The sequence below is a fragment of the Stylophora pistillata genome, chromosome 10 (assembly GCF_964205215.1).
Source record: "Stylophora pistillata chromosome 10, jaStyPist1.2, whole genome shotgun sequence".
Taxonomy (NCBI): Eukaryota; Metazoa; Cnidaria; class Anthozoa; order Scleractinia; family Pocilloporidae; genus Stylophora; species Stylophora pistillata.
The window spans coordinates 3683529-3703050 of record NC_142528.1 but is presented as its reverse complement, the minus strand read 5'-3'; the positions used below and the strand labels follow the sequence as shown (position 1 = coordinate 3703050).

The 19522-nt window shown below is 38.1% G+C and overlaps 2 protein-coding genes across 3 annotated transcripts; one reads left to right on the top strand and one right to left on the bottom strand.

The window, feature by feature from the left end:
* Positions 1-950: 950 nt before the first annotated feature.
* Positions 951-6517, top strand: LOC111324762 (kelch-like protein 20). Its single transcript, XM_022928392.2, has 3 exons — positions 951-1908; positions 2880-3220; positions 4140-6517. The coding sequence occupies exons 1-3, from the start codon at positions 980-982 to the stop codon at positions 4589-4591; spliced, it is 1722 nt and encodes a 573-aa protein (XP_022784127.2). The 5' UTR covers positions 951-979; the 3' UTR covers positions 4592-6517.
* LOC111324790 (DNA polymerase delta subunit 2) lies at positions 3618-19484 on the bottom strand. 2 transcript variants are annotated; one of them, XM_088736187.1, is made up of 12 exons: positions 19054-19484; positions 18696-18826; positions 18346-18469; positions 13899-14028; positions 13272-13377; positions 10616-10705; positions 10278-10358; positions 9996-10153; positions 8377-8504; positions 7412-7513; positions 7164-7318; positions 3618-4583 (listed from the first exon to the last, which is right to left on the bottom strand). In XM_088736187.1, the coding sequence occupies exons 1-12, from the start codon at positions 19301-19303 to the stop codon at positions 4536-4538; spliced, it is 1503 nt and encodes a 500-aa protein (XP_088592313.1). In that variant the 5' UTR covers positions 19304-19484; the 3' UTR covers positions 3618-4535. The 2 variants fall into 2 exon arrangements, with proteins under 2 accessions (XP_088592313.1, XP_088592314.1); XM_088736188.1 differs by lacking the exon at positions 3618-4583 and having other exon boundaries at positions 6678-7318; positions 19054-19481.
* Positions 19485-19522: the final 38 nt, after the last annotated feature.

Below are 19522 nucleotides of genomic sequence, written 5' to 3'. Positions count from 1 at the left end.
TTCCTATTGTGAGCCCCAGTGGGTGATCTGAATTCTTCTTGGAGATATGAAGAACCTTACATTTAGTTGGGTTGAATTCCATAGCCCAGACCCGGCTCCAGTCATCGGGCATGTCATTTATGTAAGAAAGGAACAACAGGGAGCCAAGAATAGACCCTTGTGGCACACCAGACGTCACTGGCAATCAATCAGAGAAAGACCCTTCAGGGACAACCCTTTTTAATAAATAGTAACGGGCCTAGTATGGATCCTTGTGGCACACCGAAAAGAATTGACTGAGCGGGTCAGATTGTGTGTCATTAAAAACAATGCTCAGGGTACGATTTGATAACTAAGCATTGAACCACTGCACTGAATCCAAAGGACTCCAGCCTCTAAAATCTATCAAATCGCTCAAATTTGTTATTTAGAACCACAGAAACGACAATACACAGCAAGTGAGGTAGGTTTACATTTATTTTGAGCCTTAACATAGACATTCCTTGATATAAGTTTACGATATTACGACTCTTCAATATTCTCCCATACATTTCTTTATATTTCGAACAAACGACCAGACACGCCGCTTGTGTGGGCCCCCTGTGGCCTTGTGTGTTAATAAAAAACAATGTGACTGTTAACGTCTTCACCAAAGCCTGCAGTAGTGCCCATAAAATTTGGACGAGATGACGTCAAATCTTTAAGGTAAACCTTCTTAGGTACTCTTGATTTACAGACCAATAAATTGCTTAGGGTTAGACCAGAAAAAGTCGTGCCGAAAAGAGTCTTGTCGGAAGAAACCGTGTCAGAAAATTTAAGGTCGTTCCGGAAAAGTAAAGTCGTGCCGGGAAAAATAATGAGGTGGTGAAATATTAATGAGAAATATGAGATGGCACTTACTGGGCTCCGAGGAGACCACTTGCTGACGCAGGCCCAGGCCTAACGCACCTACATATACTCGACGAACAATAATATTACTTACATCATCAAAATCAGAGTTATGGATGTCGCAGGAGCATTTATGGGCTGGGATGGTTCATCTCCTTATTCGCCTCTGTCGCATAGTGACCATGTTCTGGAAACAATGAACAAACACAGAAAAGATTGCCTTAAGCTGTGTGATGTTGTTCTTAAAATTGGAGACGAACATATTCCAACTCACAGGGCGGTATTGGCAGCCTGCAGTTCGTACTTCTACGCCATGTTTACGAGCGATCTGGTTGAGAGCCGACAAAAAGTTATTACTATGAAAGATATAGATGCTTCTGTGATCCAAATGTTAGTGGATTTTGCTTACACAGGAAAGCTTGATGTCAATGTCGAAAATGTGCAAACCATATTGTCAACGGCATCGTTGGTGCAATTTCACGAAGTGCGAGATTTATGCTGTCAATTTTTGGAAACACAGTTAGATCCTTCGAACTGCTTGGGAATTAGGAAATTTACTGAAACTCATGGCTGTACAAATTTCCTTGAAGTTGTGGACAATTATGTGTTGAAAAATTTTCGGGAGGTTATGAAATCAGAGGAATCTGCTTTGCTACCGTGTGAGTTACTGGTGAAAGTGATCTCAAGCGATGACTTGAACATTATTGCTGAGGAAGAAGTGTATGAAGCGGTAATGTCTTGGGTTAAACATGACTTAAACAATCGAGTGAAACAACTTCCTCATTTGATCGAGTTCGTTCGAATGCCTTTGATTTCAAAACATTACCTTCTGGACCGAATCGATGCAGACAACTTGATACGATCGAATTTGAAATGTAGAGACTTACTGGATGAAGCGAAAAACTACCATCTGATTCCTGAACAGCGAGGACTGTTTCGCACAGATCGTATGAAACCCAGAAAATCTATGATGGGAACATTATATGCAGTTGGGGGGAAAGAAGCCGGGGAAACTATTTCAAATACTGTGGAGTGTTATAGGTAAGTTGTTTTTCTTTATTTCAATTTTTTTCTTTATTTTTAATAATACTCAGTTTTAACTCGAGGAAGGCTGAATAGCGGAAACATATTTTTATTAAAACAGTCTGGGGTAAAGCTTCTTCTTTCTCTTGTAAAACACTTTCTTAATTTGTTGGAACGATAGCTCTGTTACGATGATTACCAGGCACCTCACCACTAAGCAACGTCGCCATCAACCCACTCACCACCAAGTGAAAAGATAAACTAGTAGTTGAGGATATCTAGCTATTCGAGGATATTTAGCTATACAAGTCAATTTAATGCTCAGTGATGTTGATCCAATTTGATATTCATTTAACTGTGATTCACACAGAAGCCCATACAATATTCGTATTTCCACCGTTTACTATAGTCTGTGTCCAGTAGTCTAACCTGAACACCAAACTACAAGCTGAAGCCTTTAAGTGTTGAACCGTAACCAAAGTCACACATTGATTAAAAATCACACCTTGGGTTATATAAAAAAATTGGCACTTGAGTCTCTAATTACACCTATATTTGAATTCAGATTAATGAAGTCCAAGAGAAGTATGAAACAGACATACGTTAGAGTCACACATAGTACAAGAAAAATTGTGCTAGATAGGTGGTCTCAACTTGATTGGTGGCAACATCAATGATAACATCTTGGCACTCCCTCATTAGGAGGTAATTTTCTGGTCAAACAAAATCTATTACTATTACAGAGGCTGGATCAACATCACCTTGGCATCTCTGGCAGATATAAATGAACTAACAATATTTCTCTTCTCTTCTTTTTATTGGCCCATAGGTTTGTAGATTGGTTTTTCCCTAAATATCTTTAAATTGTTAGTAGTTCTCCGACTGCACTTTTGCTGATAAATGTAAGTTTAAACTGATAGTTAAAGCTGTACGTATGCATGGTCAATTAGCCGACAATATTTTATCTCATTTTTTTTCCTTGTCATCAGTTTACAAACAAACATTTGGCAGCAAGCCCCATCACTCAATGTCCCAAGACAACAGCTTGGCACAGGAAGTTTAGGAGGCTTCCTGTATGCTGTTGGTGGTTCAGATGGATATTCACGCTTGAACACAGTGGAACGCTTTTCGTTAGAGACAAACCAGTGGATGTATGTCAAGGCACTGAATACAAGTCGCTCTGGTGTTGGAGTTGGTGTTCTTGGGGAAGCAATGTATGCAATGGGTGGCTATGATGGGCGATCATGTTTAAAAACAGTTGAAAGATATGACCCACTGGTTGATATTTGGAGTTTTGTTGCACCTACAAATATTACACGCAGTTTCCCCGGTATGTAACAAATTCCCCACAGTTCTTTTTGTGGTTGTTTGTGATCATTCAGAAAGGATGAAAATTTCATGCTATCAATTGAAATTTATGAATGGCTTATTAGTGTCAAGATACAAAACATGAATGGATTTCTTATGTGGATACTTGTCACAGTGCATATTCAAGAAGAGACTTTGGTACACACAAAAAGACCTTCAAAGGCCCACAAAGGCCAAAGGACTCGCATCACTTAAATATTACAAATTAAATAGGACTCGTCAGGATATACTTATTTGAACAAGCAAGGAATTTTTGCAGATGATCAATTTAATTCTATGTGGGTGTAATATTCATTCACTCTTTTGTTGATTCATTCATTTCTTCACCCTTAGTTCTCTACAGTATAGCATGCAAAAACAAAATTTACGAGAGGCTTTACTCTAAAATCAAGATTTCTTATTTCACAGAAGGCATATCAAAAGTTAAAATAAGAAAAGACAGTTTTTATACTTCAAAACGACTAGTAAAGTTTTAAAGGAAAACATCAGTAATTATAAATAGGAATCTATAGATTGTGAATTGTACACAAGATAGATCATTGTTGCTAGTGAGAGTTCTAATAGGACAATCACCTGACTTTTGGAGGGCATATAGTTTATTTGTGGGCAGAATACCATCATCTGCGCCCAAGCAGAGTGAGGGTGCAAATGATGCTACGAGGGACACAAATAAATTATATGCCCTCCAAAAGTCATGTGATTATCATTATTATCAATACACAAGGCCAAATCACACAAATTCATTTAGTAAAATGTGTCAGGGTGACAAATGTCATTTACAGCCCACACTTTGCTGTTTGGCTCACAAAAAGTACTGTTTTAGAGAGGGCAGTTTGTCATTTGGCAGCATGTAGTGATAATAATTAATGTTTTTCAAACAGGAGTGGCACAGCTTGGAGACCGCATCTTTGTGATTGGTGGTAATGATGGAGTCTCATTCCTCAACTCGATCGAATACTATGATCCTCATACAAACAGATGGACTCTTCTACCCCCCATGAGTCGGCCCAGAGCTGGGATTGGTGCTGCAGCTTTAGATGGTTACATCTATGCCATCGGTGGTTTTGATGGTGCATCAAGGCTTGATATAGTTGAGATGTTTGAACCCCGTAAAAATGCATGGATAGAAGTTGCTCCTCTCAATTCATGTCGGGATGGTGTTTGTGTGATGACTTATGGTTGCTGGGTTTATGCTGTTGGAGGTATTGATGGCCCATCATATCTTAACACAGTGGAGGCCTATGATCCAAGGAATGACCAGTGGGAAGATGTAGTTCCTATGACAAGATGTCGGGCTGCAGCAGGGGTTGCAGTTTTACACAGCCCTGTTTAATATAAAAGCAGCAGAATGCATTCTTTGTGGAGTGTCTCGGGCTTAGGGTAATTTTAGACAGTTCAGTCAACTGGAGATATGACTCTGAAAAATTCTTTCAATGTCAAATTTAAAACCTCAGTCATGCTCACTAACTCATGTCTGAACACCCCAATTGACTGATAAGTAAGAACAGCATATCATTTTGTAACATTTAATCTTAATTGAAATAAAACATTTGGTAATTTTTTTTTTTTATAAAGAAGTCAAGTGTTCTGTTCATCATTCCTGTTTGTTGCAGTTCCTTGAAATAATCAAGTCTGATTCTCTTGGAATTTGTGATCACTCTTTTTTGGTACATTTTTGCTGATAAATTCCTTTCCAGCAGACAACGTATTAATTTCCAGATTGGACACCATGATCTTCTTGATAAATTGATATTCATCTAATAACTGTCTACAGAACAATCAGCCTCATCCACTGGCAGCAATTTTATTGCTGTATGACGTTGTGGACCTTTGAACAACTACAGCTCAAGTTTGAGTAATTCTCATCAATCTCATTATTCTCCCTCGTTTGGGTCTTAATGACATCTTAATTGATGTTGTTTCACACTATACCTTCTAAGACTTGCACCAATTTGTGCTTTTTTCCTGATACATAATTCAATTTATTAGACAAAAAAGAAAACCCTCCAAGGGGTGATTGCTCATTAAAAATGGCTTTGTTTAGTGTAAGTTACTATTATTTGATCATAATTATAATACTGCTGTCATTGAGAGTACTGTGACATATTGCAAAGTAAAGACTTAACAAGAGATTATAAGGTGGTGAAATTAATTGAATTGACATCATGCAGTGAAGCATTTCCCTTTAATTAGTGCCTCTCATTTCATGCACAAATGTCAGTAATATATTTGAAATTACTTATCAGTAATTGGAAAGTCTTGTACTTTTTAAGCTAGTGTATTCTTATTTGCTAGGTCATTTGGTTATATCAACTAAGTTGCAATTGTAAATTGGCCACTGTAATGAGTTCAAAAGCTGATGTTTTCAGTGTTAGCCCTTTGCTCTGATGAAGGGCTAACGCTTGAAACATCAGCTTTTTAACTCATTACGGTGGCCAATTTACAATTTCAAGTTAGTTGATATAACCAAATTACCTTGACGCAGCACCACAGAAACTTTCAGCCTTTATTCATTTGTCTTATTTGCTAGGATGAGAGTTATAATTTACATTAATGTATAAATTTGTTGAAGATAGTAAACTGTTAGATTAATGTAATTCTGATTGATGACTTCAGTTAGAAAGATTAAAAAATTTAAAGTACAGTAAAAACCCACAAGTAAGAACCTAAATATTAAGAACCTGTTAGCCTAAAATTTGCCATTTATACCCCCCTATGAACAAGAACCTATTTAGCCTAAGAAAATTAAAATAGGTTCTTATTTTCTAAAATCATATAGTACATTACAGGTACACTGAAATTATTTACTGTAATCATAATCGAAGAAAAACCAGATTGTCATTGCTGTAAAACATGATTTTCTTAAGAAAAATGAGTGCAAAATATGTAGTTACAAAATATAGGACAATTACCAACTTGTTATGCAGGTGTGTTTTTCTCCAAGAATAAGAACTTGTGTTAAGAACCTAAATAGCCTAAAATTTTGTTAAGTACCATTTATATAAGAACCTGTTTAGGCTAACTCCTAAAAATGTAGGTTCTTATTTGTGGGTTTTTACTGTAATTAACATTAATTTAAAAGACATATTTACACATCCCAAATATAAGATGGCTTTAAACCAAAGTTATTTTGTGTTATTGTTAGAGAAATGTTAAATATGTGCTCTTTTGGAGTAATTTTTGTTTGGATTAAAAAGATGCTTTGAACTAAATTCTAGTAAATTTAGGTATTCGATGAAATAAAATTTGAGTTATTTTTCTCTGTCATGGTTATTTTGAACGTCTTTCCCATCCACTTCATGATATTGTACTTTATTTCACCAAACTCACAAAACTGATTTGGATAGATTTGCTTGTTCACTTTTCCCTTCTATCTTTTATCAAAAAATGTATAAAACCACTTTATGTATGAGGCTGTGTCCTTTGCTACACATCTTTAATGTTTTATTAATCACTAAACCTAATTAAGTGTTCTCCTTTGAATGAGGGTGTCACATGACAGGAAAAGTTACAATCTGAATAAATTATGTCCTTTTCAAGTATGCTGTGTGCAAAAGGTGTGGAATCTAGGGTTTACAATGGATGCCTTTAAATCCACCTATAGATCACAAACCTGACAATGAAATGCTTTGCACATCAATGCACATAAAAGGGTGTGCATGGGAGAGGAAAATTATATTTTAAGCAGAACACCCATGGATAATTGGGAACTGAAGCAAACCTTGACTTTATATCCTGCAAATTGAGCTAGTTTCTTTTGTAGTCCGTAATGAGGAAACACAACACAACCTCAATTTACAAAGAAGGCACTATCTGATGACTTGATTGTTCTTTCACTAAAACTATGGAAACAACACAATGTCTATTAATGAAAAAACAACCTTTGTTTACAATTAAATTTCCACCTTTGCTTCACTTAATGCCTCAACATCTGGTGTCAATGGGAAAGAAGAAAAGTTAATTGGGTGGCAGGTTAGTGTTCTTAGATTTAGCATCACACATGTCTTAGTACTGGAGAAGGCAGGAACTGTCACCAATAACACTTTCTGGCCATTTTCATCTAAAGAGAGAAATAAGGTAATTAAAAACTAAAATGAAGGCTGAACAAAGACATTCTTCTCTTTGATTGATTCATTGTTACCAGAAGGCTTACCCTGGATAACTTTGCTTGCATACTTGTGTTGATTGCCAACAAAGTACACATGGGGACATTTCTCCAGAATAAAAGGATCCTTTTCATAGTATGGGTAGCACCCTGAAAAAAAAAAAAATGTGTAAATGGCAAGTGGTCATCCAAAAGCAGATCACCATTGCTGAAAAAACCTATGATGAGCACTTGTCGGTAAGCAATCAAGATTCCAGTTAGTTAGCTTGCGAGCTAAACTGCACAAACTGCTACAGCCTATCCTATTATCATATCCCAAAGTGACAACAAACATTACTCCTTCATCCTGCAGGGAGGCCAGTCCATTGCCTAGTTACTCCTCAGGATTTCTGGGTGGGAAGAGATACTTTGAAACTAATGTGCCCTGCCCAAAAACACAACACAAGGAGTCAGTCAGGGCTTGAACAAGTACATTTCTGATCAGGAATCCAGTACCCTAACCACCAGGCCACTCATTTTCCTTCATGGCAACAGCTCACCCAGATAACTCGAAGTGGACCCAGTTGAACACAGCTCTAAAACAAAGTATCTGCTGCTTTTTGCAGTCCTTTTTGTTCATCACCTTCATTTAGAAATCACCACCCAACTTGATTTATTATGAACTATATCCCTAAGACTAACAGTCAGTAAATTACATTATTTAAACAAAGTTTAGCTGTTGTTTAACAACACTGCATCCTAAACAATCCTCAGTTGAGCTAAACCTTTCATCTGAGCATTTGCTTTGGTGAACAACATCTAGAGGGTCAAAGGCTTGCAGTAGAAGAACAATTATAATCAAATGCACTCTCTTCAAGAGAAAGCCTAAGGCCTACTGATTGCATAAAACTGTGGTTTACGTTACACCTTATGTAAGATATCTGGCCCAAAAAATCTGTTAAAACTTGCATTCTCTCTGCTCTCCCTAAACCTCTATGTTCCCTTGTGCATAAAAAAGTGAATTCCTCAAGTACCTAGGGTGTCTGGGGCTGTGGGTGCAATGTGGCCCCAAATCATGTTGTGTTCAAGAATATCCAAACCATCCTCAAAAGTTGAAACCTTGGAAATGTCTTGAATGTTTTGTCCTGAAGTTCCAAGGATTCTGCGAAATAATATAGTTTTAAAATGAACATAACCATAAAATTCATGAGGAATTTCTCTTTTTATGATTATAGATGAGATTTACATCACAAACACCTTAATCAACAAGTCCTGGTCAACTGTATAATTTGTTTTGCTCAAGAGAATAAAGGATTAGCAACAAATTGGGGGTGTCCCAAAAACACTGACCCCCAGTCCATGGACCCCCCCCTACAGACCTGGTCCACAGACCCCTGTATGGACCGGTTCACAGACCCCCTACAAACCCCCCTTTACGGACCCCCCATGAAAAGACAACAATAACAATGACAACTTATAGAGATTTGACTTACCTCTGTTTTTTTGTTCGCACTGGCGAACAAACTAAAGAACTAATATAATATTCCAAATCTTACCGTGGCAATGAAAGGAGGAAAAAAGCTGACTAAAAAGTACAAAAAAAAAAGAAAGGAAAAGATCAATAACCTAGCTAACTCGTGTATACACATCCTTCTGCATTCGCTGCCACTAATTACCTCCACCATTTTGTTCAGCTCGTTCCCCCGTGTGTTCATTGACTCGTCCCAGTCTTCCACAATATAATTTCTTTGTCAAAGACTATTTGTGATGCCTGGGTCAAGTCAGTGAACACGCGAGGGATTGAGCCGAACAAAACGGCGGAGACAATTAGTAGCAGCAAATGCAGAAGGATATATATACACAAGTTAGCTAAGTTGTGTGGTTTTCCGCTGGCTGAGGGACGAAAGAAGCGGAAAACGTTTTTCTCACATGCAGCTGGGAGAATGGGTTCGAGTGTGTTGGGGGTCTCCAGGTCACATGGCATTTCAAGGTTCAGTTGATTTGTTGCCTTCCGCCATTGCCTGAGCTTCTCCACCCACCCACCCTCCATATGTTTTTAGGGATATAGGATTTCAAGTAGTGCCTTAGTTCCAGTTATTCATGCATGTCAATCTGCTGTATCTAGGCTCAGTTTTGGCTGTTTTGTTAGTGTTGTAACCCTAATGGTTCATCGTGTTGATATAATAAAGGTCGGGCTGCACGGTCGGCTTGGCATTAGATGGCTCCCAGTTGTGTGTGAGAATGGTCTTTTCCTTTCTCTTTTTTTTTTTTTACTTTTTAGTCTGCTTTTTTCCTCCTTTCATTGCCACTGTAATATTTGGAAAATTATATTAGTTCTTTAGTTTGTTCACCACCACGAACAAAAAAACAACAGTAAGTCAAATATCTATAAGTTGTCATTGTTATCATTATCTTTTCATGGGGGGTCCATAAAGGGGGGTCCATAGACTGGTCCATACAGGGGTCCATGGACCAGGTCCATAGGGGGGTCCATGGACTGGAGGTCAGTGTTTTCGGGACACCCTCAAATTGGCACCAGCAAGATACACAGATTATGTAGCAGCTTAACCAAGTACGTAGTACTTATGAATTTCCTTACTTTACTCATCAAGTTACAATACAGAACACAGGTTGTACTCTGTGGAACACTTACCTTACTCCACCAATTACAGCTTCATATGGGTTGGTCACACTTTGAAAAGTTGGATAATCAGCTGCTTGGGGAAACATGCAGCGATGAAGAGGCTGCTGGGGCACTGTGTGATTAGCTGGATCAAACTCCCCAGGCATTATGTCAACTGGAACACATGACTAGTGGGGGAAATGCCAATTAATATACCATTTTGTTCATCAGTGTTGTATGTTATTCAGAAAACCACAATTCATTAAGTAAGATTTCAAAATCTTAACTTCATAGACTTTCTGCATAACTTACAGCCAGTTGCATTACAAATTCATCCAAACACTTCATAGCCTCCACACTACCAGCCTCAGTATTTCTAGTCAAATACTTTGCCTGTTGGGGAACAGTCATGTTTTAATGCATTGTTTGCCCCAATCACAAATCTACATTTTGATTACTCTATTTTATATTTATAGGAAAACTCCATAACACTCTTTTCACAATAAAAAGCTGTCCATCATAATTTGATGGAAGCTAATTCACACTACATCTAAAGCAAACACAGAGAAAAAAAGAAAACTTTTTTGGCCTCCTAAAGGTGTAAAACTACAACTAAGTTAGACACTAGCCAAAAGTTTTAAATAGTGTACCTTTGCTTCACTGTCTTTATTAACGGTATAATGGCTCAAGGCATTTCCAGCAATGATAACTCTGCTTATCTTTGAACAAGATTCCTGATCCTAGTTATCCATTGTGTTACAAAGCAAAATCAACTTCCAGCTAGAGACCATTTTAAATTCATAAACTATGCAATCAAATATAGGTGGATAAAGGCTGATAGTTTCTAAAGAAACTGTTTGGGGCTGCGTTGGTGGGGGTAACGAAATAATTTGAATATATCAACAAAGTTGAAATGGTAACTTGGACACCGTTTCGATTATAAAAGCTGACGTTTTGAGCGTTAGCCCTTTGTTGGAGCGAATAGGGGAATTGTGGGTTGTGAGTGCCTTTAAAGGCAGAAAAAGGAGCTACGTGATTGGTGGGAACCTGGCAATGAGAAAAACACGAATAAATTAGTGGAATGAAAAGCGTTCATTGATACCTGTGGGATTTAGACAGCAGGTTTGAAAGATGAGCTTTTGTTCAAGAGTTTTCCGGCTTTCCGGCTTTCCGTGCTACCTAAGTGTAAGGAAAGACCGCAGAATGCCATGTGTTGCTTAGAATGGTTAGGTAAATTAAAATGTCTAGCGACTGGTTTCGATGTGTCCTTGTCATTCCTCTCCACGTCACAAAGGTGTTCTCGGAATCGGTCACCTAGTCTTCTGCCTGTTTCGCCGATGTAAATCTTTTTGCAATAAGTACAAGTTATGATATAGATTACATTGGCGGAGGTGCACGTGAAGTGATCGGTGATCTTAATGGATTGTTTGGGTCACGATATTTTCTCAGTGTTGTGAATGAAAAGACACGTTTTGCATCATGCACGGGTGCATTTAAAAGTACCTGGTTGGTCATTAGTCTGACAAGAACTTCTGACCAAAAAATTGCCTATGTTTTTGTCGCGTTTAAATGAAATGAGCGGAGGCTGCGAAAAGATAGTGCTTGTCTCTGGATCGTTTTGAATTTGAAGTTTTTAAGAATGATGGATTTAACTGAGTGGTTGCGAGGGTGAAACGTGAGAGTGAATGGAATGCGGTCGGAATCTTCCTTTTGTGACGTTTGTATTGCTGAATGTCGATCAATAAATTGGGCATGGTGGTAATCCGCTTGAACGACAGAATCAGGGTAACCGCATTTATCGAAAAACTGGCACATTGACTCTGATTTGTGGTGGAAATCAGAGTCATCACTACATAAACGACGAAGTCTTAGAAACTGAGAAAAAGGAATGGAATTCTTAACGTGAGATGGATGCGAAGACAAATATAACAAGTAATTATGCGAGTCTGTAGGTTTGTAATACACACTAGTGCATAAACCATTGCCTTCAATTGAAACTTTGATGTCTAAAAAGGATAGAGAATTGTCAGAAATTTCCCAGGTATATTTCAGAGCCAGGTGAAAAGAATTGACTGCGGTTATGAATTGAGTCAGGTCCTCTCTGGTAGACGAGGTGGCGCCGATACAGTCGTTGATGTAGCGACCGTAGAGTTCAGGTTTGGAACTGTTGTATTGGCTGAAAAATTGGTGTTCGACAAAACCTACAAAAAGATTGGCATCGCTAGGTCCCATTTACCAAAACGAATGCTTTTCATTCCACTAATTTATTCATTTTATTCTCATTGCCATGTTCCCACCAATCACATAGCTCCTTTCTCTGCCTTTGAAAGCACACACAACCCACAATTCCCCTATTCGCTACGATGAAGGGCTAACGCTCGAAACATCAGCTTCTATAATCGTAACGGTGGCCAATTTACCATTTCAACTTCGTTGATTTATTCAAAATATAGGTGGAGGTTACTGAATTTGACATGATCATTGAGGTCTCAATTTTGGGTCATACACTGTACCTGTAGTAAGAGGATCTACTATTGAGGCACAAATCCATTCAAAAGGAAAATAATTTACAAAGTGGAAAAATTATTAACTCATCATCCTTGTTTGGAGTCTTGTTTTCTTTGGTTCCCAAAGTGACATTGCAATGTTAATAAGTGGTTAACAAGTGATAAATAAAAGGCAGTCTATGACTACATGTGCCTACTGTCGTATAGTTCTAGAGTATTGCAGTAAAAAAGCAATGTGGTGTGAAAAGCAAAGGGGTTAATGAACAGCTCTTGTTGATGCCCAACTTGTGACAAAAGGAGGATTTGGTTAAAGCAGAGTTTGCTCACTGGTCAATTGACATGCTGGAGACAAGGCAAGAATAGAATAAGGTACATGTATTAAATGTGCATCAAATTTTCTTAAACAAAGTCAATGACAATTTCCTATTTCATCTTCAAAGAGGAATCATACAGAAAAGTGAATTTGTCCCACAATGCAAAATGAGAATGATTGTCCAGCATGAAAAGCCATTTGAAATTCTCAACATTGCAAGTGATGGCAACTAGTAAAAGAATGAACTTGATAGCAGAATATTTTTCTGCTCACCCTGAAAAAATCTCCACCTAAGAAAAAGTCTAGAGATGAATAACAAACACTTGCAATCAAACCTTTCCTGATACAATATGTTGAATGCATTCCTTTCCAAGCTACAATTCAGCTGGCAATATGCCCTACCAAGGAAGGGGCTATGAGATCATTTCCAGAGGTTTTACTTCATTTTGGTAAAGAATTTTACTCTCAATATGAAACAAATCTCACCTGTACACTACCAAGTTCTCCAATCACCAAATCAGAAAACATCTGAAGGCCGAGTAAATCCTGACTTTTATCACCAAATCCAAGACCAGAGATAAATGCAACATAACTAAAATTTAAAATGAAAATTAAGTCCTTTAATAGGCCTCTTTAGGCTTATCAAGAAGTTTGTCATGAAGACAAATAAATGGTGACCAGCCCTATCACACAGCTCACTCTAAGAATCTATGAGGGAGTAAAAGAAAGATTTGAGTTGGTCAGCACATTACTTTGGTGGTTTTGGCTTTGTCAAAGCACTTAATTAGTGACACTGCTCCCCTTTGTGTCATTTGTCTTTTAATATCCGTGTCATGTTTCTTCTCGGTTATTTAGAGTTCAGCGTCGTTTCAAAGGTCATTTGCGGCCTCTCCTCGCTTGTTTTACCCTCCCTACCCTCCCGAGTTTTATTTTACAGCCTGTACTTTTCAATAAATTGTGTTTTGCCCCAAACTCTGTGCGTTTCCTTTGTGTCTACTAATTAAGAGCTGAAGCTTTCTTAAAGTCACCCTTTGTTTATAAATATATATCTCATGAATGAATATAACAAATACAAATACGGCATGAGAGAAAACTTTACAGAAACCATCTCACCAATCTTCACCCTTGGACAAATGTTTATCAAGGTTTGGTACAGTTTGGTAAGGAAGGCCACTGAAACAATAATCTTCAACAGCAAATTTACCACTGTCAATTGTACGACCACAGAGAGCTACTAAACTTCCTGAAATTGGCAAATAACAATGAATAAGAACTTAAAACAGTTAATAGTTTGAGCCCAAAAGTACAGTTGGCCAGGTGGTCTGATCATTACAGCAAACAGTAGTCCTGTAAAGGGCTTTTAATGTTGACAGTGACTGCTACAAACTGAGTAGATGTTAACCTCAGAGTCATGTGAGAAGTTATTTGTCAGTTAGGTATTTAAAGTCTGATCCATGATCATGGTAAGTTTTGCTGTGCTGTAAAAGGCTGACTCCAATAGTTTGAGTCAATTGCAGTGAAGGTCTTCTGATGCATTGGTAGAGTTAATTCCTTCTTTTTAGTTCACCTGTTATTACCACTGTTGTCAACGACCCATGATCCACACCTATTTGAGAGTGATAGATGAAGTACAGTGGAACCCCGTTGATAAGATCACCTTCGGGCCATGGAAAATTGGTTGTATTAACAGGGTGGTCGTACTAACGAGTTAGGGTCACACTATGATGCAACACGCTTTAAACATGTACAGCACCTTTAATTTCGCTATACAATCAACCTTAGGAAGGAAAGGACAAGTTCAAGTTGTTAGGAAAGCCGTTAATCGTGGCGGGGGCTACGGGATGGAAATACCATGCGTGTACAAGCTTACTGGAAAGCCAAGAAATGTGGATATGCTTAACAAATTACTAGACGTTCCAAATAACCCATTGGCGAGGAAAGAAAAGGACAGGGACTTGAAGAGAAGAGCCACGGAGGAAGGGAACAGAAACAAAAAGGCGAAATAATTTTCAGAGCCCTCCAAATGCTACTCTGACTTATGAATATTTGCGAGACACTGAAACGTAAACATGTTCTCACAGCGATGTGGAGCCTGTTCATTCATTTTCTTTACTTGCTGTAATTTCCTTTCCGCATGTTATCGACTGAACATGCTGACCACAACAATGTCTACCTAAAAACATTGAATAAAAATTTAATGTGTTATTTGTCAGATTGAGTCTGTCTTCATTCAGCAGCCCCACCAAGCATTTTGACTGGTCGTATTGACATACTTTATTTGAACAGCTCCCTGTCTAGGGCTCTTTCGCCATCAATGCTAACAACTAATTACATGAATATATCATAGTATGCTAAAATTAAAAATTACAGATTTAAAAAATAATTATAGACTTTAGCCTTAAACTTTTTTACGTCAGAGGTTTTCTTAATCTCGTTTGGAAGGTTATTATACAGCTTTGCACCCCGAAAAGCAAATGATTGTTGCCCTGTTTTTAATCTACAAATTGGGAGGTCTGATTCACCACTGTATCTGGTGTTTTTGTCGTGAATCTTCGAACGCTGAATAAATTTTCCAGTAAGGTAGCTGGGTACCTGATCATGAATACACTTATGGACCATTGATAAGTCGTTTGTAAGCAGTCTATCGTTCACATATAGCCAATTTAGAGATTTCAGGCCTTCCGTGACATGGTCGTATTTCTTAAGGCCTAAAACGATTCTACATGCAAAATTTTGGATTAATTGAAGTTTTTTGACGTTTTCTTTTGTCGTGTTGCTCCAAACCATGGAGCAATAATATAACCTACTAAATATAAAAGTGTTCATCAAGAAAACAAGAGTTTTACTGTCTAGGAGATGTTTTATCCTATTAACGTGGTTTAACATGTATGTACAGGTTGAAGCAGTTTTCGCAATATGTTCGTTATAGTTGAGGTGACAATCGATGTGTACACCCAAGTCTTTGGTAACATAGGAAGGCTTTACATCCTTCCCTAGCAACATCACAGGTGGTAAAGTTGATATACTTCTTGTAAGTTGTGGAACGCCAAAAAAAATTAGTTTTGTCTTGTCGGGGTTGATTAGCAGAGTGGGCACAGCACCAACTGGATATATCCCTGAGGTCTTGATTTACAGCAGCCACAGCTTCCAAAAGCTGACTAGAAGGAAGTGCCATAAAAACTTTGGTGTCATCCACGTAACCCAGTGCTCTACAGTGTTTAGGGACCTAGAGAAGATCGTTCACGTAAAGGGTAAACAGGAAGGGGCCTAAGATGGATCCCTGGGGGACCCCTGCCTTCAACGGAAGTGGCTCAGATAGGGAATCCTCTATCTTGACAACTTGCCTACGCTGCGAAAAGTAGCTTAGGAACCAAGAACACGTAGCAAATGAAACACCTAATTTATGGAGTTTGTTAATTTACAGATCATGACGGTTGCTATCAAATGCTTTCAACATGTCTAGTAAGACGATTACAGATATTTTCTTATTATCCATGTTCTTCAGCAATTCATCAGTGTAGTGGAGTAAAGCCGTTTCCGTGGAATGGTGTTTTCTGTTCCCACTTTGTGAGTGATGCATAATGCTATTTGAATCTAAGAAATCTGTAAATTGAGAGAGTGCAGATCTTTCGCATACTTTAGACAGAATAGGCAACAGTGATATAGGATGTGTGTTGGCAGGATCCTCATAGTCACCAGACTTTCGAATGGGAATGACTTCAGCCATTTTCCAAGCATTAGGAAAGGAGTTTTGAGAAAACGACCCATTAATAAGGTTGGTAATGATTGGGACAATCGCAGGTGAGCTGTCTTTTATCAGTCTAGCAGTCATTTTATCATATCGGGTGCTTTATCAGGTGGAAGATTTCTTATAATCTTCGAAACATCTTCGTCAGTAACAGGATGGAATCTGAACTTTACGCATTCCTCATCGCTGATGCTAGTAGGATGCTGATTTATATCCTGGAAGGTTAGTCCGTGCTTAACGGCAAGAGCGGAGGCCTTTTTAGCTGCTGTTGGTCCAACATTGGTATAGAACTTGTTGAACTTGTTGGCTAGGGTGTTAGAATCTTCTGTGGCCATTAAAGATGATGTGTTTTTCTTTGGGATTACTCGGTTAATAATTTTCCAGATGGAGTTAGTATTTCCATTAGTATTTCGAAGCTCTGATTGAACGTGTTCCATTTCCGCAAATCTAATTTCGCGTTTGACTTCTTGGCGAAAAAAGCAGTAAACGTTCCAGTGTAGTTTGTCGCCTGTTTTCATTTCGCTTTTATGCCAAGCATCACACGTATTCATGAGTTGTTTAATCTCAAGAGAGATAAATGGATTAGGTTTTGATTTTATCTTGATTCGCTTGATTGGGGCATGATCACTCAAAGCCTCAAGAAATAAACAGTTAAAAGCATATACTCGATCATCGACATCATTGAAAAATTCAACCATATGAATAGGGACATTTTCCAAATCGCTAAGGAACTTGTTTGGGTCATAGTGTTTATAGCTCCTGGTAGTAACATATGCATAATGGGACCTTGGTGTTTTCAACTTCATTGACATGCAAACTAAGTTGCACGCACCTTCACATCACACGAACTGATGATACTTTCGTTTGTGGTTAAAACAACGTCGATGATTGATTTTGATGTTTCGGTCACCCTGGTAGGAAATTTTACCATCTGTGCAAGATTAAAGCGTAAGCAGAAATCAGACAAGGCACGACCATCGGACTCATTTCCAAGGACGTCACAATTTAGGTCTCCCAGTATTACAACGTTTACGCCTTGTAGTAAAGAATTGACGACTGTTTTAGTTAAATCCTCCAGAAAACTTATCGGAGCGTCAGGAGGTCTATATACTGTGGATAACAAGAAAGATCTCAATTTCCTGCATTGAACTTTAAGCCATAACTGCTGAAAGTCGTGTTCGGATACAGCAGACTAAGTATCCAGCACAGAAGCTTTAAACTTGTTCTTAGCGTAAACGATAAGCCCTCCTTTTTTCTGAGTTCCACGATCTCACCTAGTTAGAATGTAGCCAGGTATATTTAAGTCACAATCGCGAACTGAAGGATCCAACCAGGTCTCCGAAATTGTAAATATATCATAGTTAACAACTATTTGTTCGATGAGGTGAAAATTTTCATGGGACGCCATGGAGTGAACATTCAAATGAGCTACCGTAAGATGATGGTTTCGGTTCCTCGAGTCTTGAGTTGTGGAACATTTGTTTGCTTGAATCGTAGGGTAATTTTATGAAGAAAATAACGACTTGGGACTCCCAAAGGTGGTTGTTGGTCGTAATAACGGGGTTTTCAGATAAGAAATGAGTGGGCTTTTGTTCGGGCCACAAAAAAGTGGTCGCAATAACGGGGTGGTCGTATTATCAGGGTGGTCGTATGGCGGGGTTCCACTGTAAGTCTCTATGTATGTGTATTTACATAGACTCTATTTAATCTTATATTATACTCATGTTATTCATTTATAGTGTCCACAATTAGCTTTTAGCTAAATACCTTGACACTTCAATACAGTTTATGTATGTATGTATGCTAAAATACCTGTTACACACGTTCCAACTTGTATGTTACCAGTAAGTGACACTCTCTCTGTTTCATCCTCTATGACAAGTTCATCACTATCTTCTGTAAATCTCTCTCTGGAGGGCTGTGGCATCAAATTATGCTGCCAACAAAACAAACTACTTCACAATCCGTTGAGAAAAGTAATAGTCATTACAGTTGTGGTATCTACTTTAGTATGCAAGTTTCAACTCCAACCATACAGTTAATTTGAATATCTATCAATCAAATACCTCATACTATATGCATAACACTTTGACGACAAGTTTGAAGAAATTGTATAATCATAAATGGCAGTTTAATTATTTTGAGTCTCACATCAAACATACCTCTTCACTTATTTCCTTTAAAATACTAGGTTTCATTTCCATTTTCTTGAATAGCGTTCCGATAACAAAACATTTTTCATCCGTTTTCACTTCAGACAGTTTCTTTATTTTAAAAGTGCTCTCCGTCCCACCTGAAAGGCACAATTTCAGAAATTTCAAAATCTGCTACCACAGTTGCACAACTACCCTCAATGCTACTCCCACTGACATTAACAGCACCAACAATATTTTTGGTTGATGGAATAAGAGTTCAGATATCATAGATTGTAAACCGATCAAAACTACCATGGCAGGTTTTCCAACTCTCACAAAACGTAACTACAAGCTAAATTTTTGTTAAAGTAGATCGATAACAAACCCCATTTCCTTCTTGCAGCTGTTGCTAACTTCTTCCTCATTGCCATGATGCGGACTGAATAGATCTGAGCATACTGCCTTGAAAAGCTTCTGTCTTTTAACAAAAAGCGCTCTGATTCATTTGAGTAAGAACAGACTGCTCTTTCAATATTCTCTTCTTCTTTAGGTCCTTCGTCATGTAAAGGTTCAGAAAGCAACAACCCAGCCTTAAGCTCAGTAGCTTTTATATCCAGTTTCTGTGCACTGAACATTTCAAGTTTATCTTCTTTACCAGTGAAAAAGTAGAGCACTCTACTTCTGGAGGGTCGCCATGTTTCATTATTCCCGGGTAACTATTCGCGCCACTTGAATACCGCTGTGCTATAAACACAACTGGCTTGTTTCGAACACTCCATCAACTGTTAACGACTGTTAACGACTGTTAACATAATTATCAGAATAAAAGTAACTTGTATATTTGAAAGATGGTG